General features: G+C 45.6%; 2 protein-coding genes across 2 annotated transcripts in view; one reads left to right on the forward strand and one right to left on the reverse strand.

The window, feature by feature from the left end:
• Nucleotides 1-932: 932 nt before the first annotated feature.
• MARVELD3 (MARVEL domain containing 3) lies at nucleotides 933-10,079 on the reverse strand. Its single transcript, XM_047077566.1, has 3 exons — nucleotides 9,694-10,079; nucleotides 6,653-6,780; nucleotides 933-1,543 (listed from the first exon to the last, which is right to left on the reverse strand). The coding sequence occupies exons 1-3, from the start codon at nucleotides 10,077-10,079 to the stop codon at nucleotides 933-935; spliced, it is 1,125 nt and encodes a 374-aa protein (XP_046933522.1).
• A 4,867-nt stretch (nucleotides 10,080-14,946) lies between these two features.
• TAT (tyrosine aminotransferase) overlaps nucleotides 14,947-20,284 on the forward strand; it is a 43,143-nt gene continuing 37,805 nt past the window's right edge. Inside the window, exon 1 of the mRNA XM_047079345.1 lies at nucleotides 14,947-15,096. Coding sequence (XP_046935301.1) covers nucleotides 14,947-15,096 — 150 coding nt within the window. The remainder of the gene's footprint in view (nucleotides 15,097-20,284) is intronic.

Genomic DNA, 20,284 nt, shown 5'->3' on the forward strand with positions numbered 1-20,284 from the left:
GGGAAGGGCAGAGGGAGAGGGAGAGAGAGAATCTCAAGCAGACATCACCTCCAAGTTAAAATTTTTCTTTGGATTTTTATTTGGCTCATGTAATGCAAAGAACATATTCATTTGTACCAAGAATATATTGTAATGTTCCAGAAGCCATAATTTAACATGTAATAGGACCCATTAAATTGTCTGGCCAAAAGTGGCATTCTACTGTTGGGAAAGATTTTACATTCTTTTATTCTGGATGGCTCCTGCCTCCCAGATGTTGGGTTGAATTCTTCATACAATGGCACATTTACAAGAGGTACAAAACACTTATTGAGCTTTCAAGGCCACTCTAAGCAGCTTGTTGGAGTAGCTTCTTTGCATCTCATTGAATTAATCGTATTCCTCTTTGTTCAGCCCACGACTACCTCCAACTTAAATTTCACAGGCGGTGTCTCCACAGCATCCATCACTACACCCTGCACCCAGAGCATTAAGGACGTGTAGGATCGGAGATGTCAGTGTGGAAGAACTTCGGGGCTCATCTGCTTAAAACAGTTGTGTTTAGAAAAGTTCAGGCTGAAATGCTTGTCTCCTGGTAGATGGCTTTTCAGGGACTTTAAAGATAAGGTTCTTCAGATTCACTTGGTCGCCTCTCTCTAGTTAATCAAAAGTTCCTTGTCCTACAGCACATGCCTCTTCCTTGTGGGTCCCGACCTCCAGTTTTGTTCTGTTTCAATAATTGTGGGTCATCGCTCACCAAGAAAGGACTCTAGAACCCGAGTGTGGTACATCAGAGAACACTGCTCTGTGTAACCCAGAGCTTCATGCAGGATACCAAAGTCGGCCCATCAGTCTTCAAGGGCTGGCAAGTCCCACAGTGAAGTATTCCAGTATTCCAGTCGTTCAGAGTAACTACCAATACTTATATTGGGCAGGACGGTTTTTTACAAAGCCTAAAACTCCAACATCTCTGCAGGCTTCTCTTTCAGCTTCCTGACCTTTCGGTAACCCCTGATGGCCAGCACAGCCCCTAGAGCAAAGACCCCAATGGCTAGCGTAGCAAAGATTCCAACTCCTATGTCTCCCCCATGGAAACTGCAGCCGAAGCCGCTGTAGCCTTTGCTTTGGTATAGCACCTCCCTCTCTTTGCACACTGGAGAGGCGTAGGCAGCGGAGAGGTGGTGGAAATAGAAGTACAGAGCTGGGATGTAGGCCCCAGCAATGAGTACGTCCAGCAAGCCTTCGATCACCAGCCACAGGGGGCAGTGCCATGGGACCCGTAGGACACCCAGAACAACCAGGAGACAGCAGAAGGCCATGAGGGCTCCACCACAGGCCATGGCCACAGTGACGGTGGGCAGCTTCAGCTGGTAGAACTGGACATCCAGCTGCTGCGCTTTCTCCCCATCAGCACCATCGAAACCACTGTAAGCCCCTCCAAACTGGTAGTAATAAATGCCCCCCAGGCTGGTGATGCCTGTGTAGCCCCCTGTAGAACTGTAAGACACGGAACTGCAGGCCAGGATCAACAAGTTCAGGAGAACCTCCAGCATCTGACAGCAGGCTGCAAAAGAAGGGCGTGTTACCATTTTCACAGGTGCTGTTTCAGACTTGGAGACTTCCACCTTGCTGCTCATCTTCCCTGCAGTAGCCAGCACCACAGCAGTCTCTTTATTCCGCGCACACACACCCCCTACCACCACCATGGGGAGGCCCCGATCAGCCAAAGCCACCTGATGAGCATTAGATGCTAGCGTGCAACTGTGGGCTCTGGAAATGATGCTGGAAGTACTCTAGGCTAGAAAGAGTAACTCTCAAAACAGCTTGCCCCTCGTGGGGTGCAGGAAGAGGGTGGGAGAAATCAGACCAGTTACCAACCAGAAAGAAAGGCATCCTTGATAGAAGGCAAGAACATTCTCAGCCCCAGCCCATCCATGCCAAGAAGACTAAAAAATAGTTATCTTCTCTTTAGATACGTTTTGTGGCTTTCTTCAGTTTGAAAGAGAAAACCTCTCCAAGTTTGAAGGAAATAACGCAGAGCTTAAAAAAATACAATGAAGTCAGAAAATAGTATAGAAGTTATACATCACGGGGCGCCTGGGTGGCGCAGTCGGTTAAGCGTCCGACTTCAGCCAGGTCACGATCTCGCGGTCTGTGAGTTCGAGCCCTGCGTCAGGCTCTGGGCTGATGGCTCAGAGCCTGGAGCCTGTTTCCGATTCTGTGTCTCCCTCTCTCTCTGCCCCTCCCCCGTTCATGCTCTGTCTCTCTCTGTCCCAAAAATAAATAAATGTTGAAAAAAAAAAATTAAAAAAAAAAAAAAGAAGTTATACATCAAAATGTCAACTGTGGTTCACATATATTAGAAACAGGAAAGATTAAGTCAATTAAACCCACAAGGCTTCCTGAATTAAAGAAATGTAATGGGTTTCATTGTTCTTAGATTTCAACTCAGTAAGTATGTTCTAAAGTTTAACTTTGTTTTCTTTAGTTTCCCTAAAAAGCAAATTGGGGTGTGTTTTTTTTCTCAGGGCTAGATTCTCTTCAGGGCCCTTGGTTTCTTTGTCTTGAACAAGGAAAGAGCTCCAGCTTTTCCGCCAAAGTTGGCTGCTTTCCTTAAGACCCACTTCATTGAGATATAACTGACACGGAAGAAAATGACCCACATTGCATGTACAGCTTGTTGAGTTTTGACAAACACACATGCCATGCAATCTGAGTCAAGATTCAGAATGTTTTCATCTTCCCAGAAAGTTCCCGAGAGACTGTTTGTGGTCAGTCCTTCACCCTCCTCCTCAGACAACCAGTGATCTGCTCTCTGCCATTAGGAATGAGTAGGTTGAGCTTTCTAGAATTTTTTTTTAAGTTTATTTATTTGAGATAAAGAGAGGGAACGAGTGGGGAAGGGACAGAGAGAGGGAGATAGAGAATCCCAAGCAGGCTGTTCGCTGGCAGTGCAGAGCGCAACGTGGGGCTCAGTCCCACAAACCATGAGATCATGACCTGAGCCAAAATCAAGAGTTGGACGCTCAACCAATTGAGTCACTCAGGCATCCCTTTAGAATTTCATATAAATGGAATCATATCGTTGTGTGTGTGTGGCTTCTTTTTCTCAGGATTCTATAAAGCTGGGCACTTCTGAGCTGAAATTATATATCCTGAATGGTTGCAAGAGGTCAGCTGACTCGGGGTAGACTCCCAGCAGCTCCCAGGGGTTTAGGGAACCAGATTTTGTGCCTAGGTCCATGCCTGTGTGCTGTATGAAGCTGTGTTACATCTACATGTTCTGTAACTGGAATGATTCACTCTCAAGTATTATCTTAACACTCTTCAATTCCACCCCCCCCAATGCAGATAGCATTATTTCTTTAATTATAAAAGTAATACATACTTACTGTTAAAAAAAATATAGACAGAAACATATAATGTAAAGGTATCTAAATCCCAACCAATTAAAAAAATAACCACTGTGACCATTACTTTTTCTTCTGGACTTTTCTGTCATATACGCATAATTTTTCTATTGTTTATTTGCTTTTAGGTGAAAAATGGGGACCTACTCTACTATTATTCAACCTATTTTTTTCAGTTAAGAATATAGTGTGAACATTTTTTTCCATCTCAGCAAATATAAATCAATATACTTCATATTTTTAAAGGATGTATAGAATACCACAAGTTTAATTCCAATGTAAAGAACATTTAGGGTTTTCCCAATGTCTTTGCTGTATGGGAACAAATATGTATATTTCTTAATACAGTGTGGGGAGAGCAGAGACCCTACAAGCCCCTTATTCCTACTTTATAGGTTTTATTTTTTATTTTTATTTTTATTTTGAGAAAGAGAAAGAGAACAAGCACAGGCTGGGAAGAGGGGCAGAGGGAGAGATTTTTTTTTTTTTAATTTATTTTGGGGCACGTGGGTAGCTCAGTTGGTTAGGTGTCCGACTTTGGCTCAGGTCATGATATTGTGGTCCATGGGCTCAAGCCCTACGTCGGGCTCTGTGCTGACAGCTCAGAGCCTGGAGCCTGCTTCAGATTCTGTGTCTCCCTCTCTCTCTGACCCTCCCCTGCTCACGCTCTCTTTCTGACTCTCAAAAATGATGAAATATTTTAAAAATTATTTATTTTGAAAGAGAGAGAGAGAGAGCATGAGCAGGGGAGGGGCAGAGAGAGAGGGAAGAGAGAATCCCAAGCAGGCTCTGAACTATCAGCACAAAGCCTGATGTGGGGCCTGAACACATGACCCCTGAGATCATGATCTGAGCAGAAAGGAAGTCAGATGTTTAACCAACTGAGCCACCCAGGTGCCCCAGAGAGACAGAATCTTAAGCAGGCTCCATGCTTAGTGCAGGGCCTGAGAAGGGACTTGATCCCATGACCCAAAAATCATGACCTGAACCAAAATCAAGAGTCAGACACTCAACCAACTGAGCCACCCAGGCACCCTTCCTTATTCTTATTTTAAATTTTATAGAACCAGAAAAGAATAAGCAGGGCTGAGAGAGATGCGCAATTAACCTGAATGCAAATGTCATGATTTGAGCACTACTGGTCGAAGGGGAGAGAGAAAGAGCAAAGGCAAAACGAAACTGCTCCAAACAAATCAGGGAGCCAAGAAGGAGAGCAGGAAATGCACCCAGGGAACTTGCAACTCCTCACCCGTCCCTCCAGACAATAAATGAGTACAACCTGTACATGCACATGCACTGGTGACCTGAGATACAAACGGGGACATTTGTACCTGCTTTTTGTCTCATCTTTAGTCTCAGCCCCTGAAGATTTTAGTATCTGAGGGGACTTGCTCATAAGTGAATGTGGGACCCCACTCTTTGTGTCAGTGTCCTGACTGTTCCACTGAACTCTTCCAAAGCATGGCTCACAGTCCCAACTCCTCGGTCTCCCTAGGAAGTCAGAGAGGGACACAGCTTCCTCCCCTCTCCACCAGTTTGCTGGAAGAGGACATGATTTCACCAAAGAGGAAGTCACAAAAGATCTACTCTAAGACAGGGTTGAAAATCTTCAGGTGGCCTTTATCCAGGCATGCATTTCCTGCTGGAGACAAGTTCCTACGTTTAATGGCTATTTCAACACAACACCAAGTATTGTGTACTGATGTGGGTTTCTGCACATCCAGAATCCTTAATAAGCCTTCAATGGTTAGCTTGGGACTAGTGAACCATCCTTTCACTATCTTGACTCAGAAATGACCTCTAGGCCCAAAGCCAAATAGCCAGGAGCAGACAAAGCTAAATCAAGGTGCATTTGGGTCAGGAGCTTCAAGTCCTGCCCTCTCCTCTTGGTAAAATAATCACAAAGGAAAACATACTTCTACTGAGAAACCTGTTAACCAGCCTCTGGCTTATTCCTCTTATTTTTATCAGCAAGAAAAAAAGAAAGGTCAAGTGAGTAAACCACTTTAGGTCTTGGAGTTACTCTAAGTTTGCATTCCAGCTCTTCCACTTAACACCTGAGCTTAGATACCTCTCTGAGCCTCCGGAGTTACTAAGTGAATTAGAAGCAGTGAGGTTGTGCCCGTATATGTGAACTAGAGTGCAGATTCTTGTATCTGGATTGCCTAGAGCTTTTTCACGAAAGTTCCATAGAATCTCATAATCATGTGCGTCATTGGAATGATCCTACAATACATTTTCAGGGACAAGTTCCTTGATTTCTCACCTTTAGGCTGAGAAGTTTTCCCCCTTAGTCATATGCAGCTTAGAAAAACTTCTCACCAAATCATGTGATTTGGGCTCACCCTGGCAAACCAGATTTTCTTCATTGCTGGCAAGGCCAAACACTGAGGTTTGGATGGGAACTCTGGGAACCACATTTGGAGCTGATGCATGATATCATTTAAGTGTTTTTGCTAACTGTGTGTTCTAGTAACTGTGTTTTTTTTCGTTTTGTTTGTTCTCAATGAAACAGTACAACAGGGGCATCTGGGTGGCTAGAAAAGTCGGTTAAGCGTCCTACTTTAGCTCAGGTCATGAGCTAAATGTTTGTGGGTTTGAGCCCTGCATTGGGCTCGGTGCTGACAGCTCAGAGCCTGGAGCCTGCTTCGGACTCTATGTCTCCCTCTCTCTCTCTCTCTCTGCCCCACCCTCACTCATGCTTTCTCTCTCTCTCAAAAATAAGTAAACTTTAAAAAAAAAAAAAAAAAAAAAAGAACCAGTACAATAGAAAATCCCCATGTACTTGGTATATAATAAGGTAAGTATGGTTTCACAACATCTGTGTGTGAACTTGGTCTTAATGTACAATAGATTTCTTACTATGGATCTCAGTCAACAAATATTAACTGTAACATGAAATGCTACCAGGCTGCCCCCTCCAGGTGGCTCTAACTCAGCCCTCCCACAGCTGACAGCTCATAGCTGGTTCTGCCTGCCATTCTTCCACCTCTGAGGCCTGAAACCTGCCAGCATTGCTGCTTGCCTCGCCAGACCCCAGGGCACATCTGAAGAGAAGCACCGGAAATCTAGCTGTACATTTCAGACGTTCCTACTCTTTTGGGGAGGCGGGGGGAAGGCGGAGTGGGGGGAATGAGAACCTCATTGCAATTATGGAAATGAAAATGCTAGGGACCCAAAAGGGAAATACTTGAATTTTTGCTTCGCCAGCTCAGATCCCTTCGAGAACCATCAGCAAACAGTAAATGGTCAAAATGGCTCACCTCTCCCAGTGCACAAGTATTTGCATTTATGGCATTCCAGGAGTCCTTCAGCCTCTGACTGGTAATATTCCACTCCCTCTTGTCCAGACCTGGGGTTCGAGGGCAGGTATCTCCCTGAAGTAAGTTCACTATAACCAAAAAGATACATGGTCATTAGGGGCTTCAAATTCAAGAGCTTGTTCAGTATTAGAACACTGAACATCTCGAGCTGGGCCCAGACATTAAAGAGATGGGCAGAACAGAAACAAAATTTGCTGTACTACTTCATATTCCAGAGATTTCCCTGGTTTAGTGGCCCCACAGGGTATCCAAATACTTGGCCCAACATTGTTAAGCTGCCACATCACATATCTCTACAATTCTGAACACTGATTTGATGCTAGTCTGTCCACCTGCGGCTAACTAGGTAGCCAGGAGCCACCTTTGTGAGCCTAGGTTTTCAGTCATCACAGACCCGGCTTTCTTTAAAACTAGTTTGCATTCAAGGAGCCTGGGTGGCTCAGTTGGTTAAGCATCTGACTTCAGGGGCGCCTGGGTGGCTCAGTCGGTTGGGCGACTGACTTCACCTCGGGTCATGATCTCACAGTTTGTGGGTTCGAGCTCCACATCGGGTTCTGTGCTGATAGCTCAGAGCCTAGAGCCTGCTTCCAGTTCTGCCTCCCTCTCTCTGCACCTCCCCTGCTAGTGCTCTTTCTGTCTCTGACTCTCAAAATGCAAATAAATGTTAATTAAAAAAAAAATTTTTTTTAAAAAGTATCTGACTTCAGCTCAGGTTATGATCTGATAGCTTGTGAGTTCTAGCCCTGCATCGGGATCTGTGCTGACAGCTCGGAGCCTGGAGCCTGCTTTGGATTCTGTATCTCCCTCTCTCTGTCCCTCACACTCTGTCTCTCTTTCTCTCTCTCTCTCTCAAAAATAAATAAACATTAAAAAAACAAAAACAAATTAGTTTGCATTCACAAGACTCTGATGCCCAGGCTGGCATTCTCTTCATTCTCTTGTTACTTTAGAAAGATCTTAGTCTGCAATAACTCTCTAGGCCTATGGGTAGTACAGACAACTTTGGAAGTCATCTCTCTCTCTCTTCCTCTGCTAGTTCTGGCACTTTTTTTCTTTCCCCCTTTAGCCAGCATATCCTGAGCTTTGTCCGAGAAGCAATGGTGGGGTCTGCATTCAACCTACTCGGCTCCAGGGATCCTTCTAATGTTCTCATCATGGATCTCTTGGGTTTGAAATCCTTAAACTCTTATGGCCTTGGATAAAGTCCAAACTTTTAGCACAACACAGGAGAGCCCTTGCTCTTCTCTCTTCACTCACAACCTCATACTCACAGACCCAGCCATAATAAACTTCCTTTCTCCACTCCCACCCCCCCAAAAAGATGACAGCATTCCCATGCTCTAGGTCACTATGGAAGCTATTTCTCTGCTTGGAACCCCTTTCATCTTCCTCTCCCAGTCTTCCCATTCTTGCCCCTTTTCCAGAACTCAGCTTTGTGGGCATTGTGCTCCAAGAAATCTTCCAGATCTTAGGCAGGGGATCTGTTCTCTTCAAATTGGCTTCCCCTGAAGTGGCAAATTTCACACTGTGCTGCAACCAGCCCGTTTACTTGTCTGTCTCCTACCAGACAGTGGACACTGCCAGGATATCTCACCCATTAAGTAATGGAGCTCTGGCTCCTACATCCTGCTGATTAAATAAAAGCTTATTGTGTAGAGGAAATGTGGAAATAGATTGTCCTTTGGTTTCAAACCACCAACTGTCTGTGAGCCAAAAACACAAAAGTATTCCCTTCACTCGTTTGGGGCTGGGGTGGAGGACTGGGACACTGACTTAGAAGGAAATCCAAAATGTAGCTCTGAAGAGCTACCAAAGCAATTTGGCTTTGGTCAGGGATGAACAATAACTAGTGCCTGTGACTATATCTGGGCACACCCTTTTTCATAGTTTGGCTAGTTGGTTTTAGATAATGTAACATAAGCTCAAGATAACAGCTTTCCCCGCTGTGTGGACACAACAGGGAGGGAGGCCAAGCTTAAGCCTCCAAATCCTATAGCAGAGAGGAACCTGACTCCTCCTTAGAGAAGAAGGCAGGTGTCAACCAGAAAGCAGCCATCACTCTAGTACTTTTCTCCTTGTTGGCCTGGCACATAATCTAATCTGGGCATTCAGTAATATTTGTGGAGTTGGATGGAATGTTTGAGGGAAAAAAGACCAACGCCCTAGAAGGAGGTGTGGGGTCTAGGACTGCCTCCTCTCCTCCCTTCCATCCTTACCCTCTCTCAGCGTACTAAGTCCTGCAGAACAGCAAGAGGCTTTCACCTCACAAGGCCCATAATGGAATTCTCTGTGTTCTACCAGGCAAGGATGGCATACTGTGTTCATTCAGTGGGGTGGGATCTGAAACAATCATGGGATTTGAAGAGGCTGCCTGGAAAGACTTCAATGACAAAGGTAGGGAAATCTCTGCCCTTCGGTGGGAGTTTTAGGTGGATTTAGTTCTTTAGCTAAACCGATAGCCTCTCCCAGCTGTCTGTTTTGAAACGCATATACCCCTAGAAGAAGTTGCAGATTCAACTATTAACCCTTCACTGGGTGGCTTTTAATTAGCCCTTGGCACTGGGACTTGGAGGTGGGCTGGTTTGGGAACACAGGACAAAGGTCTCAGGGTCTGAAGCCCCAAGGGGCAGTCGTGTGGGAGGAGCCTCAAGTTAACACCACCTACTTAGTCTCCTTCCCACCCCTTCCCTTTCCTGTCCTGAAGTCCTCTCCTCCTCCTTACCTGGTCCCCGGCCCTGCCACTGCTAACAGGAGTGGTTTCTACTTTGTTAATCAGGTTCGGATCAAAAAGTGGGGGCACCGTAAGGTTTTCTTTCCCTCCCAGGTCACCTCTAAGAGCGCAAAAGGGAGGAATGGCACTGTCTTTCTTTAAGCCGGCCTCTTAGGCCACGAAGCCGGGGGCGTGGGAGCAGCGCAGACAGGCCGCAGACCCAGGCTTCCTGGGTGCCCAGGTCTCAGGGCGCCCCTTAACCCCACCTCACCTTGCCGGGTCACGGTGCCCGAAGCGCTCCTTCCTCGGGAGCGACGGCTCCGTGGTTTCCCAAGGCGCGGGCCAGGGGGGCGAGGCTGAGTCCCAGGTCGCCTTGCGGGGTCCGTCCCGTGTCCGGCTCTGGCGGGACTTTTCCCAAACTCTTTGTTCACCCGCGCGAAGGTCTTCGACCCTGTGTCTGTCGTGGCGGGGGTCCCGGTCCCTCCCCCTGTCCCGGTCCCCGTCCCTGCGCTCGCCCCCGTTTCTCTCCCTGCGCCGGTTCCCGTGTCTGTCCCGCTGTCGCTCGGGGTGGAGGTCTCGGTCCGGGCGGGAGTGCCGGTCTGGGTCCCTCTCTCTCGGTCGGGCGCGGGGCTCGCGAGCCCCCGACGTATCTTCCATGGCCCAGTTCCGCGTCCCCACCCCGGAGCGACCCGAGGGCAACAATCCACAAGTTTCCCGGGCAGGTGGCCAAGCCCGGGGGCGGGGCGGGACGCTCACCTGCGCGCACGCGCACTAGCGGCACGGCGGGCTCGGGGAGCGCTCACCTAAGCGCGCTGCCGGCAGGGGGCGCGGCTGGGCGCTCGAGAAGCGGGAAGCGCGTGCTGGGCTAAGGCTTGGGGGTGTGGCTCGCTGCTCTGCGCGCAGCGAGCTGACGACCTCCCGCCCACCACACCTCGTCTTCTTTGGCGTATCCTCTCAGTGACCCTGAAAGGTGGGTGGCAAAGGGAAGTGAGTTCTCGACTTTCTCAGCCCCGTGGGTGTGCGTTCCCGGAGCGTGCCCATCCGTTCGCTCACCCATTTTTCTGGCCCTCCAAACACCCAGCCACCCAGCCGGCTTCCCTTCCACTGGCCCTCTCTGTCTTCCTCCCTCTTCTGCTGTCCTTACAACTGTGTTGTTCGGGGGTGCTTGTGGCCAGTTCGTCTACTGCAATAGCACTGGGCTTATGAACGTTTTTTAAAATGACTAACCTACACGGAATAGGCAGCTTTTTCTTTTGTCAAGTGAGGATATTTAAAAACATAAAATTGCCGTCTGTTAATGAATCCTTTAGACAAATATATGTGAGCACCTACTCTAGCACGCCCTGGAGATACAGGCAAACTCTCATTGCAGGCGCTTCCCTTCTGGCGTGTGTGGGAAAAGAGAGAAAGGGCCCTAGAGGAAGAAAGAAGACAATGTCTAAAATTTAACAAGGAGGAGGGCAGGTTTCTTTCTGCAGGTCTGAGAAGGGACCTTTGAGTTCAGTCCTGGATGAGAGGAGGCAGCTTTGGGGATAGCTGACAGAACGTTCCAGAAAGAGAAGCTGAGTAATGCAGAGAGTTGGAGAAGAAGGTTTCTGCGAGGGGAGTGAGAGAGGATGGGATGACGCTGAGAGGTGGAGCAGGTGATGTAGGGTCTTTATGGTGAAGACTCTGCATTTTCGTTCTGAAAGTAATGGGAAAACACTGAATCGTTTTGAGCAAGAGAACGACTTGTTCTGATTTATGGTTTTACAATACTACTCTGGCTTTTGTGTGGAGGGTGGATGACAGGAGGCCAAGGGTAGAGGCATCAGATGAATTAGGAAGCCAGCAAAGCAGAGGCGCCTGGGTGGCTCAGTCACTTAAGCATCTGACTCTTGGGTTTGGCTCAGGTCATGGTCTCTCAGGTTTGTGAGTTGGAGCCCCATGTTGTGCTCCACACTGACAGCACGGACCCTGCTTGGGATTCTTTCTCTCTCCCTCTCTCTCTCTGCCCCTCCCCTGCTCTCTCTCTCTCTCTCTCTCTCTCTCTCGCAATAAAAAAATAAACTTTAAAGAAAGAAGAAGAAAAAGAAGCTACCAAAGCAATCTGATGGGTGATAGTGACTCAGTTGCTGGTGAGAAATGTTCAGATCCAGGTTGTGGTTTGGAGGAAGAACTTACAGGATGGATTGGATGTAGGGGAGTGAAGGCAAGTGAGAAGTGACTGGGTAGTGGAGGAGCTTCTCTTTCTGGAACATTCTCTCAGATATCCCCAAAGCTGCCTCCTTCTCATCCAGGAAGAACTTACAGGCTGGATTGGATGTAGGGGAGTGAAGGCAAGTGAGAAGTGACTGGGCGGTGGAGGCAGCAATTTACTGAATTGGGAAGACTGGAGGGAACAAGATATGGGGAAAAGTGGAAAGTTCCATTTTGGACATGCGAAATTTGAGGTGACTGTGATTCATCTAAGTGTAGGTGTTCAGTTGTGAAGGAATAGGTGAATGAGTCTGGAGCAGGGAGAGGGTGGGGTGGAGACACTCCGTGGGAGTAAAGGCACTCACCTGAGGACAGAGGGGTTAGAATGCAGAGGAAGGCCTTGGGCAGAGTCCCTGGGAAATCTAACATTTAGAGCCAACACTAAGAGGATTAAGAAGTGCTGAGTGAGGTTAGTAGGAAACCCAGGAGGGTGAGATCACAGGCCTGCCTGCCACACAGCAGCCCACAGGAGCCCTGTGGACCTAATCCTAGGGCCTTCCACAGATATGTATTTGAACAATACCCTGTTCTGAGCCTGGCACAACTGTGGCTATACAGGAGGCCTGGTGAACGGGCAGACACAGGATGGTTCAAGTGGCAAAGTGCTGCCTCTCAGACCTTCCCTCTGGGGTTCTGCAACCCTCTTTTTGAATAAACAACCCACCTCACCAGCTCACCTTTTTGTTTCCCTTGTTTTTGTTTTGTTTCGTATCTTTACTTTTTTTTTTTGTAATTCCCAATTGTTTTCCATCATTTTATTTTATACCCTACTCACATGTATAATAATTTTCAAACAGTAGTAGTAAAAGCATAAATAACAGTTATGTATCCATTGTAATCTTCACTTTGCTAACATGTTTATATTATATTTTGTGGCATATTAAAATCATTTATTCTAGATGGTGGAATTATGGCTGTTTTAATTTTCTTCTTAATTCTTTTTTTTTAATTTCCCAAATCTCTACAATGACCATATGATACATTTCTAAAAACAATTTTTTTAATTTTATTTTTTATTTTTTAAAATTTACATCCAAATTAGCATACAGTGCAACAGTGATTTCAGGAGTGGATTCCTTAGTGCCTGTTACCCATTCAGCCCATCCCCCCTCCCACAACCCCTCCAGCAACTCTCAGTTTGTTCTCCATGAGTCTCTTCTGTTTTGTCCCTCTCCTTTTTTTATATTATTTTTGTTTCCCTTCCCTTATGTTCATCTGTTTTGTCTCTTAAAGTCCTCAAATGAGTGAAGTCATATGATTTTTGTCTTTCTCTGACTAATTTCACTTAGCATAATACCCTCCAGTTCCACCCACATAGTTGCAGATGGCAAGATTTCATTCTTTTTGATTGCCGAGTAATACTCCATTGTACATATATACCGCATCTTCTTTATCCATTCATCCATCGATGGACATTTGGGCTCTTTCCATACTTTGGCTATTGTTGATAGTGCTGCTATAAACCTGGGTGTGCATGTGTCCCTTCGAAACAGCACACCTTATCCCTTCGGTAAATACCTAGTAGTACAATTGCTTGGTCGTAGGGTAGTTCTATTTTTAGCTTTCTGAGGAACCTCCATACTGTTTTCCAGAGTGGCTGCACCAGCTTGCATTCCCATGTATCTTTACTTTGATCGGCTACTTACTGGTTTGCTGCTATGTGGGGCAAACCATTTGGGGCTTGTTTTCTCTCTCCCTTTCTAAAAATGTTTTTATTTATTTGGGGGGGGGGGTTGGGCGGAGATTGAGCTGGGGAGGGGCAAGAGGAGAAGGAGACAGAAGATCTGAGGCAAGCTCTGTGCTGACATCAGAGAGCCTGATACGGGTCTCAAACTTACAAACCTTGAGATCATGACCTGAACTGAAGTCAGATGCTTAACCTACAGAGCCACCCAGGGGCCCCAAGCTTGTTTTCTCTTTTTATTTTTTTTATTTTGATTTTTAAAAAATTTTTTTAACGTTTATTTATTTTTGAGACAGAGAGAGACAGAGTATGAACAGGGGAGGGGCAGAGAGAGAGGGAGACACAGAATCCGAAACAGGCTCCAGGCTCTGAGCTGTCAGCACAGAGCCCGACGCAGGGCTCGAACTCACAACTGTGAGATCATGACCTGAGCCGAAGTCGGACACTTAACCGACCAAGCCACCCAGGCGCCCCTGTTTTCTCTTTTTAAATAGTGCTTCACCCTTTGCTTTCTCTTCTCCCTTCACAGACACCATCACTCCGAGCACCAAGTCTGCTAAGGGCAGGGTCTCTAAGAGTCATCTGCAAATGCTTCCCATTATGTGCTCAGTCAGGATTTGCTGAGTAGACAGGTGGGTAGATGCATTTGCCTTTTTATTCTCGTTAGGATGCTTTGTGGAACAAGGAGGACACGGATATGTCTTTGTGGGAGGCCGTGGAGGAAGGTCTTTCCGATCTCCGGGTTATGTGCCTTAACTTCTCCACAAACCGTCTGTGGCAGATTGCCTTTTCTAAAAAAGACCACACCAGTATTTCCAGCCCCACATACTCTTCCAAAACTTTGGCACTGCCCCCTCAAGATGGGGAGTCTCAATCCCCACCCTGTGAGCCTGGGCAGGACATTATGGTTGCTGGACAAAGAGATTCAGGGCTGGCTACATAATTTGTGGGGCCCAGTGCAAAATAAAAATGTGGGGCCCTTTGTTTAAATATTATTGGGGATTTTAAGATGGTGACAACAGAGTGGTAAACCAAGTGTGGGTCTCTTCTAAGTACGGAGCCCTGGGTGACTGCACAGGTCACATTCTGTGAAGCTGGCCCTGAATAGAAATGGCTTCTAGGGGCGCCTGGGTGGCGCAGTCGGTTAAGCGTCCGACTTCAGCCAGGTCACGATCTCGCGGTCCGTGAGTTCGAGCCCCGCGTCAGGCTCTGGGCTGATGGCTCAGAGCCTGGAGCCTGTTTCCGATTCTGTGTCTCCCTCTCTCTCTGCCCCTCCCCTGTTCATGCTCTGTCTCTCTCTGTCCCCCCAAAAAAATAAATAAACGTTAAAAAAAATTATTAAAAAAAAAAAAGAAATGGCTTCTAAGTCCTGTCATAAAAGGCAGTGCAGCTTCCTTCTGGCTGTCTCTGAGAATGCTCTATCTTGGAACCCAGTCAAGTAATGTGAGGAATCTCAGGCTACATGAAAAAGCCACGTTTGGGTGTTATGGCTGTTAGTCCCAGCTGACAACCACTGTCACCTGCAAGATATTGGTGAATAAAATATAAATATAAAATCTTTTGATTCTTTTACCTTCTTCCAGGAACTCGTGGACAGACATTATGCATATAGTAGAAGATTACAAGGACAGGAGCCCTCTTGTGAAGGTTGAATGTTCAACCAAAGCAAAGAGCTCCAGTAGCAGATGGCCAGAGACTATAGAAAAGGAAAGTACTCGCCAGTGGTGTGTTAAAGAGAAATTTCCTGAAAAGGTACGATCACAACTCTCATTCAGATATAAAACGGACACATGCTAAACCTTTTATTTAACTCAGTAGTCATGGGGGGAAATCAGGCAGATGTTACCACAGGTTCAAAAGAAAATCTGAAGAACACACCCAGTATAGATCAGGAATCATGAAACAGGTGTACAAAGGAGGCAAAACCAATTGTTTGCAAAGAGCAAAAGGAAAATCAGTTGAACCTCTACCAGACAAGGTAGAATTTGTATGTCCAAAGGTAAAACTTTACTTTTTTTCATTGCTATTGATTATCTACATTTTAGAGTTGTAAAATAACACCGTTTTCTGCTGAAGCACAAATAGAAAGGCATTGCCTTTACTTAAACTGGAAAAGTGGGATGCTAAATGGTCTTAGAGATTTCGAGTTTGGGAAAATGTAGCAGGAGGCTAGCTCTGAGGAAAAATAGTACACACTGCTGGTTCTTTTTTTTTTTTTTTTTCATGTTTATTTATTTATTGGGAGAGGGAGAGAGAGCAAGGGAGGGACAAAGAGAGAGAGAGGGAGAGAGAAAATCCCAAGCAGACTCCGCGCTGTCAGCACAGAGCCCAACTTGGGGCTCAAATTCACAAACAGTGAGATCTGACCTGAGCCAAAATCAGGAGTCAGACGCTTAGCTGACGGAGCCCCCCAGGTGCCCCTACACTGCTGGTTATGACTTAGCATGCTTGGAATGAAGCCTGGGCATCTGCAGTTTTTAATAGTTCCACAAAGCACCCCATTTGAGAACCAATCTGTTAATATAAATTAGCATTCAATTTTCCACCCGAAGGGAGAGCCTAATGTGAGAATAATCCAAATCCTCACCTAAATTTTTTGTTAAAAAATAAACATTTCTGTTGGTTTGGGATATGTTCTATGGCACTTGGGGGTGGAGGGTTGACTTTCCCACTTGTGTTCTTAACTCTGAGTGGTTTCATTCAGCCATCCCTATGAGGGAAACAGTCCTTCAGGTGTGTGGATCAAGAGGAAATTCCTGCATATTCCCTGTATCTCCTGGCTCCCTCTCTCTTTTGGAATGTCCTGTGCTGGTCCCCAGACTCCAGGCTCTAGCTCTGGTGACAGAGAGGACTTCTGACCTTGTTTAGCCTGCAGCAAGGGCAGAGCTGGCCAGCAGGGGGCAGCGCAGGCTCAGGCTGGGGTGTCCTCGCCATACTCCCCTTTCCTCAGCCTGAGCATTTCCTTGCCCAACTGGCCTGGGTGACTATTTCTCTCATCAGAGGTGTGATAGAAAAAGCACACAGTTCAGTTTAGTTCAATCTTTCCTGAACTTTGCATACTACATAAATGACCTTAGGAAGTTTCTCAACTTCTCTTTGCCCAGATGTTCGTGTTTGCAGAATAGGGATAATTGTACCCATCTCCTAGGATTAAATCAAGTAAATATGTGTAAAACACTTGAAGCAGTGGTTGGCAGAGTTAATACTATAAAAGTATTCACTGTTCTTACCATCACCGTTATTGTTTATCAGGCACTGTTGACTCCTAAGTGAACGAGACTGTCTTTTAAAGTTCACAGCCTTGAGGCAGGGCAAAGAAAAAGATGTACATGGGTGTACACGGGGTATAGAGGGGGCAGAAGTAACCAAAAAACAGCTTCCCAGAGGACAGAGTGCTTTTAGGAATATATAAGACAAAGGGGCTTGGGAGTTGGGGAGCAAAAGCAGGGGACAGCATTCTAAACAAAGGGGGCAGCCAATGGAAAGGCAGGTTTGGGGAGCTTCAAGTTCAAATCCTTCTACTTGAGCCAGCCCTGGGAGCAAGGGAGGATGTGAAGGGAAAGGAGACAGAAATGGGTAGGGGCCAGATCATGACTAGACTTGAAAGTCAGGGGTGCCTCTGTATCTCAGTTGGTTGAGCGTCTGACATTGGCTCGGGTCATGGTCTCACAGTTTGTGGGGTTGAGCCCCACATTGGGCTTGTTGCTCTCAGTGCAGAGCCCGCTTCAGATCTTCTGTTCCCCTCTCTCTCGGTCTCTCCCCTGCTCACACTCTCACACTCAGAGATAAATAAAACATTAAAAAAAAAAATTTTTTTTTAAAAGAAAAAGGAAAAAAGAAAGTCAGCCATATGGACATGGACTTCCTGCCGCAGGTCTGTGGACTCCAAGCAAGGGCACACAACCTCCACTGTGGGGAGGGAAAAAATATTAGTGCTTTAATTTGTAAATGCTATCTTGTTGGGAATTTCTGTTTCTTTCTTTCTTTTTTTGCGTTTATTTATTTTTTAAGGGGATACATATATTTTTAAGTTTATTTATTTATTTTGAGAGAGAAAAAGAGAGAGAGAGAGAATCCCAAGCAGGCTCCACGCTGTCAGCACAGAGCCCCACACAGGGCTCGATCTCACAACTGTGAGATCATGACCTGAGCTGAAATCAAGAGTCAGACACTTAACCGATGAAGCCATCCAGGTACCCCATGAATTTCTTTTTCTGTACCTGATTTTCTAATATGTGAATACAATGGTACACAGATGTAATTTATAAATAAATACATTTGGCCCTTGAATGACACAAGGATTAGGGGCACCAAGCCCCTGTGCAGTCGAAAATCTGCGTGTAACTTTTGACTCCCCCAAAACTTAACGGTAACATAACAGTCAACTAATGCATGTTTTATATGTTATACATGTTACATATTATATTTTTACAATAAAGTAGGCTAGAGGGAAAAAATGCTATTAAAATCACTAGGAAGAGAAAATACATTTACAGTGATGTACTATATTTATTGAAAATTATCCGCATGTAAGTGGACCCATGCAGTTCAGACTCATGTTGTTCAAGGGTTAACTGTATTTGTCTATTGGGATGCATGCTAGGTTTATGACTACAGGTCATGCAGAACCACCAGAGATGGCTGGCTTTTAACCAGGAAAATGACAGAAATAACATCTCAGGGGCACCTGAGTGGCTCAGTCTGTTAAGCATCCAACTCTTGAGCTCAGGGTCGAGCTTGCAGGGAGAGCTGGCCCAAGTTGAGGCGTTGGCATTGGGGATGGCAAAGATGTGGACTTGATATCAAGGAAGTATTTAGTTCCATCAACAGGAAGTAGTAATCTCTAAGTGGCCAGGTAGCCAAGAGCACAGGGAATAGAATATCAAATGCTCAATGAAAACAAACACTCAAAGAACATCAGGTACCCAATGATTGTCAGGTGTTGGTAGCTATAAATTTTTATTACAGAGAATATAAGTCCAAGATTGGAAACTGTCACTTGTATTTGGACTGTAAAGGTGACCTTAACTGAGTCATGAGAGGATGATGATTCCTTCTTGCCAGGAAGGAGTCAGACTACACTCTTAAGTGAGAATGGTAGGAGGCAGGACCATTGCGGGGAGGAAGGGGAGGCTACGTTTCTGGAAAGAAGGGACTTAAGCATATCTATAGACTCAAAAGAGAGGGGATCAATGAAGGGATGAAAAACAGAAACAGCTGCTCCAGTAGAATCCCCAGGGCCTGGTCTCCTGGCAGAGTATCATTCCACTTCTCCTCACCAGAGAAACCCCTTCTCTTATCAAAGTGCTCATTTAAAATGGTTAAACAGAATGACTCTTACACAATTATAAAGTGTGTATCAATGATTTATTTAGCTTTACTTATTTATTTAGATTGTTTATTACTAATGACAGAATGGCAATATGAGAAAATTGGTTCAAAGGCCTATGGGAGAGACCAAAGTATTTCTAGACAATGCAAGACAACACACCAAAAGAAGATGGTCAAGTCAGCTCCCAAACTGGCTACTGTCTTACTGGTTGGATGAGTTGAATGAGCAACAGCCCCAGTTTGCCCAGGACACTCCTGCTTTTATCACTAAAAGTTATTTGTCTTGGGAAGTCCCTCAGTCCCAAAGCAAATGGGAACAGTTGGTCATCTTACCTAAAGGACCATAAGCTATAAGCTTTGAAGTTTTCTTTCTATTAGACAGGAAGTCACTTCAATCTTTACTTTCCAAAAAGCACTTGCAATTGACCAATCCAAAAGAGGAACCTGACCGTGAATCAAGACAAGTGATACGTCAAACAAAAGCACACTACCCCCTAGAGAATCAGTAATTTTGGTGTGGGCCTGCTCCACAGCACTCCATATAGCATTGAAGACATGCAGTTATCTCTTGCCTCATTTCTAACTGTTGAATAATTTTTGATACTCTACAAAATAAAACAAAAAATAATTTCTGTACCTCATCCACATATCTGTAGAGGAAAGAAAAATTATCAAGGGCAGGCTCAGTCCTCAGAGCTGGGGGGACTCCTCTCAGTATAAGCCATTCACTTGCATAATTAAGAATTACCCCTCTTACAAAAAACATTAAAAAAAATTTAAAAAGAAAAACAAAGGGGTGCCTGGGTGGCTCAGTTGGTTAAGTGTCCGACTTCAGCTCAGGTCATGATGTCACAGTCCGTGAGTTTGAGCCCCATGTCGGGCTCTGTGCCGACAGCTCAGAACCTAGAGCCTGCTTTGGATTCTGTGTCTCCCTCTCTCTCTGCCCCTCCCCTGCTCATGCTCTGTCTCTGTCTCAAAAATAAATAAGAACATTTAAAAAATTAAAAAAAAAAAAAAAAAAAGAAGAAGAAGAATTACCCCTCTTACAGTAGCTATCATTTTGAAAGGTTGCAAAAGGTTTAGATCCCTGGCCGGTCAGAGTTCAGTCTCCAGGGACTAGACCCACCCAAATAATCCAGGATAATTTCCCTGCTATAGGATTCTTAATCATATCTGATAAGTTGCTTTGGCCATGTGAGGTGACATATTCGGTTTCCGGGGAGTAGGCTGTGGAAATCTCGGGGAGTACACTGTGGACATCTCGGAGGGGGACATTCTTCTCTTTACTGTACTGTGGGTCAGTTTCAGGAGTGCTTTGACTGGGTCATTAGTGGGTCTCCCATGAGGCTGTAGCCAAGAGTTTGGTTAGGACTGTAGTCATCTAGGCTTTAATGCGCCCAGAGGATCTGCTCCAAAGGTCATCCAGTCACGTGGTGGACAAGTTAATGCAGCTACTCTCAGGGGGCCTCGATTCCTCTTCACAGGGGGTGTCCATAGGATTGCTTGGGTATCAAGGCATAAGGCTGGCTTCTCCCAGAGCAAGAGATCAAAGAGACCAAAATGGAAGCTGCAGTGAATGCTTTTTTTTTTTTAATTTTTAATTTTTAAA

This window comes from Lynx rufus, unplaced genomic scaffold, assembly GCF_022079265.1.
Source record: "Lynx rufus isolate CCGP_SWC_20201006 ecotype Redwood Valley unplaced genomic scaffold, mLynRuf1.p SCAF_16, whole genome shotgun sequence".
NCBI lineage: Eukaryota > Metazoa > Chordata > Mammalia > Carnivora > Felidae > Lynx > Lynx rufus.

What these genes read in the sequence shown, in the direction of transcription:
- MARVELD3 (XM_047077566.1), bottom strand. Translation starts at nt 10,079, where the DNA reads ATGGAAGATACGTCGGGGGCTCGCGAGCCCCGCGCCCGACCGAGAGAG. An exon ending in GGGCACCGTGACCCGGCAAG is followed by an intron (nt 6,781 to 9,693) that starts GTGAGGTGGGGT and finishes TTTTGGTTATAG; the next exon opens with TGAACTTACTTCAGGGAGAT. An exon ending in ATACTTGTGCACTGGGAGAG is followed by an intron (nt 1,544 to 6,652) that starts GTGAGCCATTTT and finishes CTTCTTTTGCAG; the next exon opens with CCTGCTGTCAGATGCTGGAG.